General features: G+C 42.9%; 1 protein-coding gene across 3 annotated transcripts in view; it reads right to left on the bottom strand.

Moving 5' to 3' along the window:
• Positions 1-6,323, bottom strand: part of PCGF5 (polycomb group ring finger 5) — a 64,951-nt gene extending 58,628 nt beyond the window's left edge. For all 3 annotated transcript variants that reach the window (XM_077822466.1, XM_077822467.1, XM_077822468.1), the window contains exons 1-2: positions 6,189-6,323; positions 5,307-5,607 (exon numbers count right to left, since the gene is read on the bottom strand). In XM_077822466.1, the coding sequence (XP_077678592.1) occupies positions 5,307-5,418 (112 nt within the window). In that variant the 5' untranslated portion in view covers positions 5,419-5,607; positions 6,189-6,323. The remainder of the gene's footprint in view (positions 1-5,306; positions 5,608-6,188) is intronic.
• Positions 6,324-14,519: the final 8,196 nt, after the last annotated feature.

The raw sequence follows: 14,519 nt of genomic DNA, 5'->3' as shown, positions 1-14,519 counted from the left end.
TCTCAGCAGAGCAGGAGCTAGCCATGACTTTGGAGGATCTGAAATGAAGGTAAGTTTGCAATCAGTTACGATACAGAATTCCTTGCAATGTTGGTGACTGAAAAACTTGACATCTACTATTTTCTAAAAGGGTAAAAAGAAAATTATAAAAAATTGTTCTGCTGGTTGAAATGAGCTATTTTCCTCACCAGATATATAACCTTTAACAACAGTGATGGTAGAAGCACTGGTGAACATTCAGTACTTGAATCTTAAAATCAGAATAATCAGAGGAGCATGGATATTGCATTAGGAATAAATAACATCAAAATAAGAGCCTACAAATTTATATTAACCCAAACACTGCTATAGTTTTTAATCAGAAAGTATGGCACTGTGGTTGCTTCCAAATATGATTAAGTGCAGATTTTAGCATCATTAAGACAAAACATGGAACATAATTTGGCAAGAAGTAATAGGTCTGATATTATTAATTTGTTTAAATGTTCTGGATGCAGATTAACTCTCTTCTATTTATTATTTTTCACCTGAATTGAAAGGTGAACTGCAAATACTTTAATAAATGGACTGAAAAACTATTTTGTAATTTCTTCCAACAATTCTCCAAAGAACTAAAACCACTTCTGAAACAAAAACAGTGAACCCTAATAATATGGGGATCTTTGAGGGACTCCTGAAATCTTCACAAAACAAGCATTTTAATAATCTTGAAAGCCAGCACAAGAAGTTCTAAAGTCTGCATTCACGTCTCCCTGAGTCTGGGGCACAGACTTTAAGGCCCACTGGCTGGCCCTCCTAATTATAAAGAGTGATGACTGGCTTCCCAAGGATGGATGGATCTAGAAGCCAGGCTGCACTGCAGGTCCCCCATCATCCTAACGAAGTGAGGAGGATCTCTTGCTGGCAAGTCCAGTAACAGGGGCACACCTGATGCACTTCAGGCTTGTGACACACAGGGTGCAGAGGAGAAAGCAGATGCCATCAAGGAGGCACAGTACAACCCTCAGGACACAAATGAACTTTCATTATCTGGGGTTGCATGGTATTAAGTATTAATATGGAATAGCAACAAACAGTAACCACAGAGACTCGCTACACAGATCTCATTACAGCAATCAACAATAAAATACTTCAATATTTCTGACTCTCTAAATACTGAACTTGATTTTCATTTGTATGAAAATACATGCACAAAACAAAACGATCTTACAGAGCAAAAATTCTTCAAAGGGCTTAAGAACAGAAGAACAAACTTGATATTCTAGTCTTGTCTGCTCTTATATGAACTTTTTTTATACCTAAACCTCTTAAACATGAATACTTCAGTACTATCGTTTTTAGTGTCATATGAATATATTTACAAACTATTACCTTAGAAAACAGTATGCAATAAGTTGTCAATACTCTAAACTTCAAATATAAAAGAGCTATAAAATCTACCTAACAACATTAAGGCCCTGATCCAGCAAAGCACTTAAAGACATGTTTTACTTTAAGCAGATAAGTAGTCGCAATGACTTCTTACAGATCTGCAATTAAGCTCTTCGTAATTTAGTTTTATAAAAGTGACTGATAATTACCTCTGCATGCAACTCAGAATAAGCAAAAATCTTCTCATCCTCCAAAAAGGACAGATGTCAAGATAAGAACTCCCCCTCCATTACCCCAGGTTAAAGAAAAAAAGGGCATAGTTTGACCAAAATTGAATGTTACCAGCCCAAAACACTTGGTCATCATCAGAAAAAGGAAAAACTGATTTGTAAATGAATATTGAATAACTTGTGCTCTTTATTATGTACAACTGTGCTGTCATTAGGGAGTTGTTTACCAGTAGCTATATATGACTTTTACATATCTGTCAGTAAATTAGAACTCAAAATGCGAATTCTAGCACTCAAAAACTTTGTACAGACTTTGATACCTCTATAGGAGTAGGCCCATCAACCAATATTTTCATCTGTCACAGGCATGTTCTTATTCTATTATTCCTAATATGGAAAACTCCGCATATTGTCCTGGGTCTATCACTTGAAATTTCTAGAGTAGGGGGAAAAAATCTCGGAGCAGGAATTTAAGTGACAACTATATTTATTTAACACCTTTTAAAAACCTTTACACTTACAGTATGAGATACACAAATATGGTACAATTTTAACTGTCTTGTTTTATAGTACAACACAAAGCGACAGCCAATACAACGGAGAAAAAAATAAACAAAATGTGAGATGGGTTTCAGAATTTTGAGATATGTGCCATGCATGTCAGTGAAGCGAGAGAAGCGTCAGATATACTTGATTTTTGGCTGCACCATGACACTTAGGGCAAACCATTATACAAGTTTCACGACTCACTCTAGGTGACTTACCACAGCTTAAAAGCACCAATGTGACATACCTTTAATTCACTAACATACAAATCATGCCATACAGTGCGATAGTTTCCCTTTATATAGGGTAATTGTTAATACGGATGATCCACTTTCAAACCCTGGTACTGAGCCAAACAGTTATGTATACGTGTCAGTGCTGCTGCACCCACATTAACACTGAAGGAACACAACGTGATTGATACTTTATTTACAAAGACAAGGTGGGTGAGGTAATATCTTTTATTGGATCAACTTCTGTTTGAAAAAGCGACAAGCTTCTGAACTTACATAGAGCTCTTCTTCAGCTCTGCGTAAGCTTGAAAGTTTCTCTCTTTCCACAACAGAAATTGGTCCAATAAAAGATATTACCTCACCCCCCTTGTGTTTCGAATATCCTGGGATCAACACAGCTACAACAAGACTGCAAACAATTGTATTTACATACCATTCTAGTTTCTTTATGTCAAAAATAGCTCAAGGGAAAGAGCCTCTCTAAGATTTTCAATGATAATCACAAAGGTATCTAAGCACTGATTGCAACTAAGCAGAAGTCTCATATTGGAACAAGAGATTTGCTTATATGTTACATTATATTTTGCATTTTACACTGAATAACTGTTCTATTTATATAAGATGAAATTTTCAATAGAAGTGCTCATTATAGGGCAAAACCTCCCTCAGAATCCAGCCCAAATCAAGAGAGTGCAGGCCTAAAACTCAAAGACAAACTGGAGTCAGTTCTCAGAGGCTACTCCAGCCTCCACGCCTTTGGAGCAAGAAGGGGCATATGGAAGGACCAGAGGATCTGAATAGCATGTGGTTCTCCAGCTCTGACTCATCTCTCCCTTACCCACAGCTAAGTAACAAGATAGGCGATACACAGAAAAGCTTCTCTGTAGATCAGCTACTTTATTAAACTAAACTTTTACCTCTTTATATAGTAACTTTAAAAATAACCTAATTTTTAGAACAATGTCCTTGTTAGCAAGCTTAAAATTATAATTTAAAAACACTTCACTTGTTCAAGGGCACAAATAAAGTTGACCGTTAATCAGCCACTCACTTACAATGTAGAATTCCATTAAAGGATCAACTATTCCCCAAATCTACTGCAGACTTGCACGCACTTTATCACCCTTCTGAAAATTGCTTAGGCACTTATCTTCCACTTACACGCTCCATTAAGTGCCTATCTGCCTATTTAAGTACACGCTCAAGAGACCACCTTACTGTCACAATTACAAGGAGCAGAGACTCAAATTGGAGTTCCCTCTATTTACAAATGGAGGGGTCTTGGTGGTAGGGTATCCTCTTTGAGGGACTCACCTTGTTCCAAAACTGGATGGGTTTACTGACCTTCAGGACACACTGCAAGTCATACACAATTACTTAGGCTTCAGAGGAGGGAAGGGCACCAAAGGGACTGAGGTTTGTTTGTTGAGGGTTGGGAAATTCTGTAGGCCTTCTGAAGTGAGTACAGTCCTGTTAGGAGATGCTGTAGGATGAGCTGGTAGTTACAGCAGGGAGATTTGTTTTTGTAATTTATGTCAAAGACACTCAGATTGATATATATATATATATATATTTATTATTATTAATATTTAATACGCAACAACAAACAGTTATGAAAATTCTGGCCCAGGTAATTTTTCTGTGTGGAATGGCATCTTTAAATCATGGTAAAGCTAGTACTCCCTCCTTCCTGAACTTCACTGAGTAGACATTACACGCTCACTTGATGAGGATGCTGCTCTTTGAGTCTGATCTGCAAGGACTATACTCTGTGTGTAAGATACCCCAGAGAGTTCTCCCTGTCTCTATCATTCAGAAGGCACAGGATGGTTTAAAATTCCTAGCTGTTACTTATTACAGACACTGCACTTAGACCATTGTCCAGATACCTAAATATTACGAGTGGCAGAGCAGCTGCATCTACAACTTCTCTACCAAGAAAAGCTAATAATATACATCTGGTCTAAAGGGAGAGAAACGAAGAGAGAATCCAGGCTGAGGAGATGCCATTCATCAACATCTTCATCATCTGGGTGTGGCTTTACTAGCTAAATGATAAGTCAAGTCCCTGAGAAGCCACAGCACTAACACCATCAGTAGCCCTTCTGTGCCGCACAAATAGCATGTATTATTCAGGAAGCACCCTGTGTGATCCATCAAGCCTAAATTACTAGAATTGTATGATTTAGGCTTGAAGAACTCTGACGGCTGATTGGGGTTAAAGAACTGGGAAGTGAAAACAATCCACAGCCCCAGAAGTTTTGGAAGCCTTCCATCCTCACAAGAATGTAGGTATTTTTGGCATACAGATCAGCAGGACATGCTTCACTGCAACAGATTCCTCCTATGCTATATCTCCCAGAGTGCTCTTCTGCAAACCAAAGAATTCTCAGGGAGAAGTAGTCTCTGTTCTTGGATAGTCACCAGTAGCAACTCAACTTGCCACAAAGGGAATGGTTCCCACATTGGTGGCTATACATTGTAAAGCTGTAGTCAGTTCCATGTGCAGAAACTCAAAGGTGGGGGGTCTTGTGCAGATGCCTTGGCCATTCATTTTCAGTGCAGACAGAAAATTTCTCACCAACTGGCAGAGCTTGGCTTAGTTCAGAGCCTTCCCTCCCCATAGTTCATGTTCTTATGTTACTAGAAATGTACATTGGATACAGTATACTGTAATTTTAAATAGAGTATACTACCAGAACCATAATAAATCCCACTGAAATATTTGACTTCTCTCTTCCCCAATTAACTCTAAGGCCCAAAGTACTCCACAGTGAGATTTTTCAGTGATAACAGTGTATATCCAAGCTGAACATCCTGAAACACTTTATAATCTTTCAGGCTATACAATTTTTAAAAAATGAGTGGTGATATCTGGAGGATGCATTACTTGTGAAGGATGGATACCTTGCAAAGTACTACTTACAGGTATGGAGACATTCAGTTACTGTGGTTGGCTTGATAAGATATCCTTTACAGATGTAACAGGTGATATGAGGATTGAAATCTTTCACCAAGTGCTTCCTCTGGGTAGCCATTCGTGGGGCAGGCGATGCTGGCTGAACGCTTTAGGCCAGAGGCGTGAGTTTGACAGCTGGAGGTGATGTGGTTCACAGGAGCTGCTCTGTGCAACTGCACCTCTCCAGGCATTTGATGGACATTCCAGACCTCTCACAGGGACATCATTCATAACTCCTGCTCCTTTTCTGGACTAGGCGTTTTCATACCTGCAAGGCATGTGAAAGGAGAAGCATAATGATGATGTCCCAACAGACAAGTGTCACAGTCCTTCGCATGGGGCAATCCGCAGCACTGACTCTGTGCTAGGTGCTTTTTGCTGACAAGAATTAAGCCAGTGCCTCCGCCCCCCATGAGCTTACCGTGAGGCTAGCAAAGTGACCAGGGCAAGGTGACACTCAGGGCTGGGGGAGAAGGTGGGTGGGGGACAGGTGCAGGGGCTGCGCTTCAGCTGCCGGGACCCTGGGAGATTTTCAGTAAGCCCTGGAGGAGCCTGGGAACGTCCCACTGAACCACACACAGGGCGAACTCCTCCTTCCGTAGAGGCACAGCCCGTAAACAGGCCTCACAGTGGGTCCCGGCGAAGGGCGGCTCTCCCCGCGCGGGTCCCGTCCCCCGGCCTGAGGGGAAGGGGGGGAGTCTCCCCGAGCGCTGGGCAGGCCGGGACACCACGGCCCAGACTCAGGGCTGTAGTGTGGCGCTCCCTCCCTCTTGGAAAACTCCTGTCCCTCCCCCCATGCACCTGCGGCGCCTCCTGCCCCGTGTCCGCCCCAGCCCCCCCGAGCAGTACCTGCGGCGCCCGTCGGCCTCTGGCCGGCAGCAGCCCCAGCCGCGCTGCCCAGCGAAAGAGAAAGGGAAACAGCGTGCGCCTCCCGCCCCTTCAAGCCCGCCCTCCTTCCCGCCGGGCTGCCGCGGCCGGTCCCAGCGCTGGGCCAGAGCGAGAGCAGGCGGGACAGGCGCGCAGGCGCTGCTCCCACGCCGAGCCCTCCTGCGCCACAGCCCAGGCGGCCTCTCGGGGCAGGGCGCGGCGTCCCCCCGCGGGCCCTGGGGCTGCCGCTCCCAAGAGCCCCAGGCACCGGCTGCTGGAGCGGGCAGCTGGGGACTCGGGGGAGCCGTTGGGGAGAGTGGGTAGTTTTGGAGGTGAGGCAGAGGGCAGCTGGAGAGAGGAGGGGACGTGGGGATGGAGGGGGCAGATGGCTGGGGAGAGGAGGGGCAGTAGCGGAGCTGGAGAGGGCAGATGGCTGGGAAGTTGCAATGAGGCTGGCAGATGGGTGTGGATGGAGAGGAGAGGTGGCTGGGAGAGGTGGGGATGGAGGGGGCAGATGGTTGGGGAGAGGAGGGGCGGTAACCGAGCTGGAGAGGGCAGATGGCTGGGAAGTTGCAATGGGGCTGGCAGACGGGTGTGGATGGAGAGGAGGGGCGGCTGGGAGATGTGGGGCTGGAGAGGGCAGATGGCTGGGGAGAGGAGGGGCAGTAGCGGAGCTAGAGGGCAGGTGGCTGGGAAGTTGCAATGGGGTTGGCAGATGGGTGTGGATGGAGAAGAGGGGCAGCTGGGAGATGTGGGGCTGGAGAGGGCAGATGGCTGGGGAGAGGAGGGGTAGTGAAGAGGCTGGATGGCTCTGAAGCTGGGAGCAGCCTGTGTTGAGTGGCATTAGGTGAGGAGAGCAGTAATTGGAACCAGATAGTCAGGGCCCCACTGATCTGTACTCAGTGACTTCTCTTTCTGTCATGGTTTTAATAAAAATATCTCCAAAGGGACTTGAATCACACCTCTCAAGGTGTTTTGTTTTTTTTTAAATATTGAATTTTGTTCTTATTATAAGGCATATCAAACTTTTGGACAGCTGAAACTTAAAATGAATTTTCAAAACTTTTATCCTTTCTATATAGCGCTGGGCATTTAGGGAGAGAACACAGTTACTATCAGTAAAATACTGAAATAAATTAGGCTCAGGTCCAGAAAATAATTACATACACGCTTACCTTTAATGGGACTACTCATGGATGTAAAATTAAGCATGAATGAAAGCATTCCCCATTGTCAGATATTTACTGTTTTGCTCCCTGATTTAAAATACAGGGTTGCTATCAAAGTTGTTGGGATGGACCTGCTGGTGTATATTTAAAAAAACAAAACTGATGCATGGTTGGCGAAGACACAAATTAGGTGGAATTTGCTAAAGATAAAAACAGAACAAAGTACTTCCCATGCTGTGATTTTGCTGTAGAATCTGTGACTGTGTCGTGCCATGTCTACCACCTGTAGCCTGTGACTTTCCACTTTACTTGTGAAACATTTGCTTTGTGTAGGCCCAGTTCAGTCTCATCTTCCATATTTAGCTATGCTGCAACAGTAGGAGGCTTTCCTAAGGCCCAATCCTGCCGTCAAATCTGGATGCGTGGAACCGTTACACCCAAATGGAGTCCCATTACTTCAGTCTGAGTGCAGGATAGGTCAAGTATTGTTCAAAAGAAATCTTACTTATAATTAAAGTTATGGTACAATGAAAGTATTGGAATTTTTTTTTAGTATGAGGTTTTTTTTAATTCACCAAAAGTTCTTTTCCAACAAAAAAAGACTACACTATAAATGAAAGTTTGCTGAACTATAATCAATTTTAACTTAGTAGTAAAAAAACAAAAACAGCATGTATTAAGAACATAAGAACGGCCATACTGGATCAGGCCAGAGGTCCATCTAGCTCAGTATCCTGTCTTCTGACAGTGGCCAATGCCAGGTGTTTCAGAAGGAATGAACAGAACTGGTAATCATCAAGTTATCCATCCCCTGTCACCCATTCCCAGCTTCTGGCAAACTATCATCTATCAAAAGTTACACTTTGGTGGCTTTGGCCTTGTACTGTTCCCACTGTTTGTCATATTAGACCCTCTGGCAAGTTTTACTAAGATTAGAAAACATTACCTTGTAAGAAGGAAAACATGCATTGTAAGCAAATATTTGTTAGATGACAAAATTGTTTAAAAGAAGTATAAGGAAACAGTGAAATAAATTCCCAAGTACTTTCAAAAGTTTCAACTGATAAAACATTACAAGTTAATGAAAAAACATTGCTTCCCATAATCTAAACAACTTTTACCATGAGGTATATAAAAAGGAGGATTTTAAGACCAGATTTTCTAAAGCTGTTCCTTCTTTACACACAGCAGACAGGCATTGACTCAGATTAGAGAAATGTGGGGGAGGAGGGAAGAGGAAATCATTAATTTTTACAAACTACAATATAATTAAAGTCAAGTAACAGTTCTGAAACATAATTAAAACCAAAATTATTAAGATACAGGGAAGTTCAGCTATTTGAAATTGAAAGCTGGAAAGGGTGTGGATGTCTGAATGGAGTATTTAAAAAAAACATTGAATTGTTACTCTTTTAAAAATCATAATGATCTTTAACAAATTTATTCCTAGAAGAATAACTGTAATACCGTTTTCATATCAATCAATCTTTTATTTGGCAAATTGAATATTTCCATTTGTGATTAAGTTTTATCAACTGTCAGAAGTTGATTTTTTTTTTTCAGTATCATCAGTTGGGTGGCCCTACTGAACATGAAATAAAGTCTATAAGCATCAGAGTACAATATGAAACCCCTTTGGGTGTAAAATAAGCTGCTGACATTCTCTTGGCCGTTTCAAAATGGTTGAGGCTGGGAGGGTTGCTTTAAAAGAAATTCTGTCTGGATCCTAATTTTGTGGACTTCAAAACTTACTCGGTTTATAAAATCTCTTGCTTTACTCCTGTGGGAATTCTGCGCCAAGAATTAAAAATTCTGCACACAATATTTTAAAATTCTGCAAATTTTGTCAAAATAACATTGCATAATCACGCCCGTTTCAATTAATTTGGTAATTTATTTCAAAATCAGCAAGTATCTCTGTAACAATACAGACACACAAAAATTCCCCCAGGAGTAGAGAGCTAAAGAAAGCCCTATGACAACCCAGTTCCTGTTTCTCTGCCCCCTTTGCCCCCCCCGAGCCCAGCAGGGAGCCAGACATCCACAACCCCTCCCTCCCCCCAGAGCCCAGTCACAGGACCCCCCGTAGCTCAGACACCCACACTCCCTTCCCCCCACAGCCAAGCTGCAGGCCCCCCCGAGCCCAACCATGCCCCTCCTTGCCCAGATACTCACACCCTCTACCCACCAAAGCCCAGCCATGCCCAGACACTTGCCCCCTACCCCTCAGAGCCCAGGGATCCAGAAGGAGAAAGAGCCTGATGGAGGCTTGCATGGAGTTTCCTGCAGGCTGTCTCCTTCCCTCAAGGCGTGCTGGGAACTGCAGCTGCTGGGAACCCTCTAGCTCCCTTCCTTTGGCAGTGTCTTCTATGTGCGAACTGGGCTCTGCTGCATCCAGTGGCCCCTAGTGGTGGCCAGCAGCACTGCAGCCAGTTTCTGTGGGGGAAAGGAAATTCTGCCTACACAACATTAATTTCTGCAAAATTCTGCATTGTGCAGTGGTGCAGAATTCCCCCAGGAGTATTGCTTGTTAAAAGGACATTTCTAAGTATATTTGTTCTTCCACCAGACTCAGTTTCAAATAGTAATTGATGCACAACATCCCATTAAAGCATAGCTACAAAGGTGGAATGATGTTGTTGTAATGATGTATAGCTCATACCATATTTTAGAGCCAAACTGCAGTTCTGCTAACTACCCATACAGAAGTGACTGGTTTAGACACTCATGAAATTCAATAAGGACAAATGCAAAGTACTCCACTTAGGAAGGATCAATTGCACACATACAAAATGAAAAATTACTGCCTAGGAAGGAGTACTGCAGAAAGGGAGCTGGGGATCATAGTGGATCACAAGCTAAATATGTAGTGTATTACTGTTATAATAAAAGCAAACAGCATTCTGGCATATATTAGCAGGAGTGTCACAAGCAAGACACAAGAAGTAATTCTTCTGCTCTATCCTGTGTTGATAAGGCATCAACTGAAATATTGTGTCCAGTTCTGGGCACCACATTTTAGGAAAGATGTGGATAAATTGGAGAAAGTCCAGAGGAGAACAACAAAAAATGGTTAAAGGTCTAGAAAACATGGCCTATGAAGAAAGATTGAAAAAAACGGGGTTTGTTTAGTCTGGAGAAGAAAAGACTAAGGGGGGACATGATACCAGTTTTCAAGTACATAAAAGGTTGTTAACAAGGAGGAGAGAGAAAAATTGTTCTTGTTAATCTGACGACAGGATGAGAAGCAGTGGGCTTAAATTGCTGCAGAGGAGGTTTAGGTTGGACATTAGGAAAAACTTCCTAACTGTCAGGGAAGTTAAATGCTGGAATAAACTGCCTATAGAAGTTGTGGAATCTCCATCATTGGAGGTTTTTAAGAGCAGGTTAGACAAACACCTGTCAGGGATGGTCTATAATACTTAGTCCTGCCTTGACTGCAGGGAACTAGACTAGAAGACCTCTCAAGACCCCTTCCAGTCCTACACGTCTATGACTCTATGATTCATAAGCCAAGTCTTTTAAAACCCTTTTTATAAGGAATATCGATCAGGATTTAATATTTTGGTGTCAAATAAGTGATTATTTTTGCATTGTAAGAAAAACAGCATAATCAAGAATAATAAATTACATTAGTGCTTTTAAATATATTACATATATACAGGGCATCAAGTACAGAGGAGATAACTACATCCCTTGAATGCTAATGAGGAAACTAAAGCTGCCAAACTTTTTCATATTCTTTAAACACCTGATTTTGCTTCTGATTGTCTTGCTCTTTTTTCCATAGATGGTAGAAACAAAAGTGTGTCCTATAACGTACTATGGTTTTAGCTAGATACCGCCATTACTACTGTGGAAAGCAGTCTACTGTGTGGAAAATATAGACTGTATCCTAAAAAGTTTTAAAGTTGAGGGGTAATTTGTTGCATTCCCTATTAAACTGTTGCAGTACTCTGACATACATGATGTACAGTAATTCCTTGCATTCTATAGAAAATAAATATCTTTTTAATGGAGTGGCCAGGTCATAAATAACAGAGGAGTGAATAATGCAACCTGTGAACTGCAACTGCTCCATTAATATTGCTCGTTAATGAAGCTGTAACACTTTCAAGAACTGACATCAAATATTGACAACATTTAAGTTTTCTGCTGTATGTCAAGAAACAGAAAATAAGCGTTGGATCAATAGTCAAGATGACACTAGCATTTTACAATCAAACTAAGACCCTGCTCCTCCACCATGTAGCTAGGCCCTGAGACACCTATGGAGCCCTACTGGTTCAGTAAAAGCATATGCATCTATCCATGTAGCTCCAGGTGCAGGATTGAAGCCCCAGTTTTTCTGATTATCACTTTGAGATACAGTTTAAACATTAATTGGTCAAAAGCTGATGTGTTCTATTTCCCCCGCACATAATATTCATTGTAATCAAGCACCCAGTTATCCCAAGAGACATTTGGATTTATTGGGTAGGCAGAAAAGATCCTGGGCCACATCTGGTTTGGAAAAATTGTTTCCCATCTAAAGAACTATGTTTGGAAAACTGTGTTTTGTCTGAGCAGTCGGAATTCTGTTTAAGAAGAGTTACTGTACTTACTTCCATCAAAAATAGAACCACTGGACAGGAAGTCATAATTAGGAAATAATCATTGCTCTGTGGTGACAGTACTAACTTTAAAACAAATACTCACGATTTAAAATTACTGCATCTTTTCACAGATGAAAATTAAAATATGCTAATTATAACCTCTTCTAGCACTTACTTTATTTTTGTTTCTGATGCTATGTTCCTGAATTATGGTTAAAATATTTTTCCCTAAATATAAGTAAACTAACAGCTTTTGTTGTCATTATCTTGGGATCATACATTGTCATTTTCTTTACTTTCCAAGGGAATGGAAACTACTATGTAAAAAATCATTTTATTTTATTTAAATTTATACTATCAAAGACTTTATCTTTCACTTGGGGCTTTTCTATCTCTGATTTGGTGGAAAAGTGTGGGAATATTTCCTTCTCCCTCATACTCCTGAGAAAGGGTCACCAGAAGGGCTCTGGAATGGGAATCCTTTCCCATCACCTTTGAGCTCTACACAAGGTGCCTATCTGTTGGCAAGTACTAGCAGTTACTTAACTCATTTTGCCAGAGGGTGGCATTTCTCTCACATGCTCACTCTTATTTTGTATGCTATGAATGCACAGTGAAATCTAAGGTGCGAGCCTGAATATGGTGATACCTTTGGCAAATAAATGTGCTGACACATGTTTTCGAGAGGAGGGTGAGGTTTTATCATAAAAAGGACTCCTATTCATTTTCATTGGTCAAAAACATACTCTTTATACCTTTATATGGCATTCTGACAGTTATCCTATTTGAATTATAGGATACAAATACCTGAATTATTTGCAGTCAAAGGAGGGCAATATACAGGCCTTGAACCATGGATATTAATGTGTACATATGGATCCAAATAAAATAACTGTACTATGAGACTTCTCTGAAACATTCAGATCAGAAATGGAAAATACTATCAGATCATTAACCCATCCCCTCCCAAAGTAGGATTGTTTCTACATTCTATGTAAGTGTTATCTTGAAGCAATAGCAGGACGTATACCATCCTCTGCAAAGAGGAAATAGGATGAGCCAGCTGAACAGGGTTATGTCAGCAGAGGGCAGTGTGGTGAATCCCTTAAGGGTGAATTTGCTTCTGTTCTTTTTCCTCTTACTCAGAAGTTGTTCCAGGATGACTGGAAGGGCAGCTGGTGAGGAATGGGTCACAGAGGTAGGATGTCTGGGGGCCCTGAGGACAGTGGTGTGGGAGGCAAGTAGTGGAGTGTACATTGGGAGATACCAGGTGTTAGAGCCCTAGGCTCAGCTTTTTCAAGGTATGTAGTGTTGCTGTGCTCAATTTCAAAGGGAATTTAGCTACTTAGAAGTCCTTTTGAAACTGAGATGTAGGCTCCTATATCAGTTTGGCATTGCAACGCTGACCACAGCGATGCCTAGATACTTAAAAATCTAGGGCAGGGGTGGGCAAACTTTTTGGCCTGAGGGCCACATCTGGGAATAGAAATTGTATGGCGGGCCATGAATGCTCACAAAATTGGGGTCTGGGTGCGAGAGGTGGTGCAGGCTCCAGCTGGGGGTGTGGGCTGTGGGGTGGGGCTGGGGATGAGAGGTCTGGGGTGCAGGAAGGTGCTCTGGGCTGGGATCAAGGAGTTTGGAGGGTGGGAGGAGGATCAGGGCTGGGGCAGGGGGTTGAGGCGCGGGGGGAGGCTCAGGGATACAGGCTCGGGGAGATGCTTACCTCAAGTGGCTCCCAGAAGCAGCGGCATGCCCTTCTCCAGCTCCTATGCGGAGGCACAGCCAGGCGGACTGCACGCTGCCCTGTCCACAGACACTGCTCCCACAGCTCGCATTGGCCGCAGTTCCTGCCCAATGGGACCTGCGGGGGCGGTGCTTGGGGCGGGGGCAGTGTGCAGAGCAGAGCCCCCTGGATGCCCCTACATGCTGCTGCTTCTGGGAACCACGTGGAGCAGCCCCCAACCCTGCTCCCTGGCTGGAGCGCTGGAGAGGGACCATGCCACTGCTTCTGGGAGCTGTGTGGAGTGGCCCCCGACCCTTCTCCCTGTCTGGAGTGCCAGAGCGGGGCAAGCCCCAGACCCCGCTTCCCAGCGGGAGCTCGAGGGCTGGATGAAATGGCTTGCAGGCCAAATCTGGCCTGTGGGCCATAGTTTGCCCACCCCTGATCTAGGGCATAGTACCTAGTGCTTAGAATGCCTGCAGCACTGGTTCGAAGCTTTTGATAATCAGAGCACATATCAGACATTTAGAGAGGACTGGTGTACCACAGGACTCCAGCAATGCAAAGAGTAGGTGTCGCTCACACAAAGTAAATGTCAAGTAGAAAACCTTAATGTGATTGAGACAGGGAGGGCGAGGTAATTTCTTTTATTAGATCAACTTTGGTTGGTGGAAGAGACAAGCTTTTGAGCTACCCAGAGCTCTTCTTCAGGTCTCGAAAAGATAAGCAGAGTGCCTTAGCTAAATACAAGGTGGAACAGATTGTTAAGCATAAGAGGTTAACACAGGCCAGCCTTGTGGAAAATGGCACGCTGGTAGAACTTGTTGTG

Source organism: Eretmochelys imbricata, chromosome 7 (genome assembly GCF_965152235.1).
Source record: "Eretmochelys imbricata isolate rEreImb1 chromosome 7, rEreImb1.hap1, whole genome shotgun sequence".
Classification (NCBI taxonomy): Eukaryota; Metazoa; Chordata; order Testudines; family Cheloniidae; genus Eretmochelys; species Eretmochelys imbricata.
Note: the sequence above shows the minus strand (reverse complement) of the source record. Positions and strands in the feature narration are given on the sequence as shown.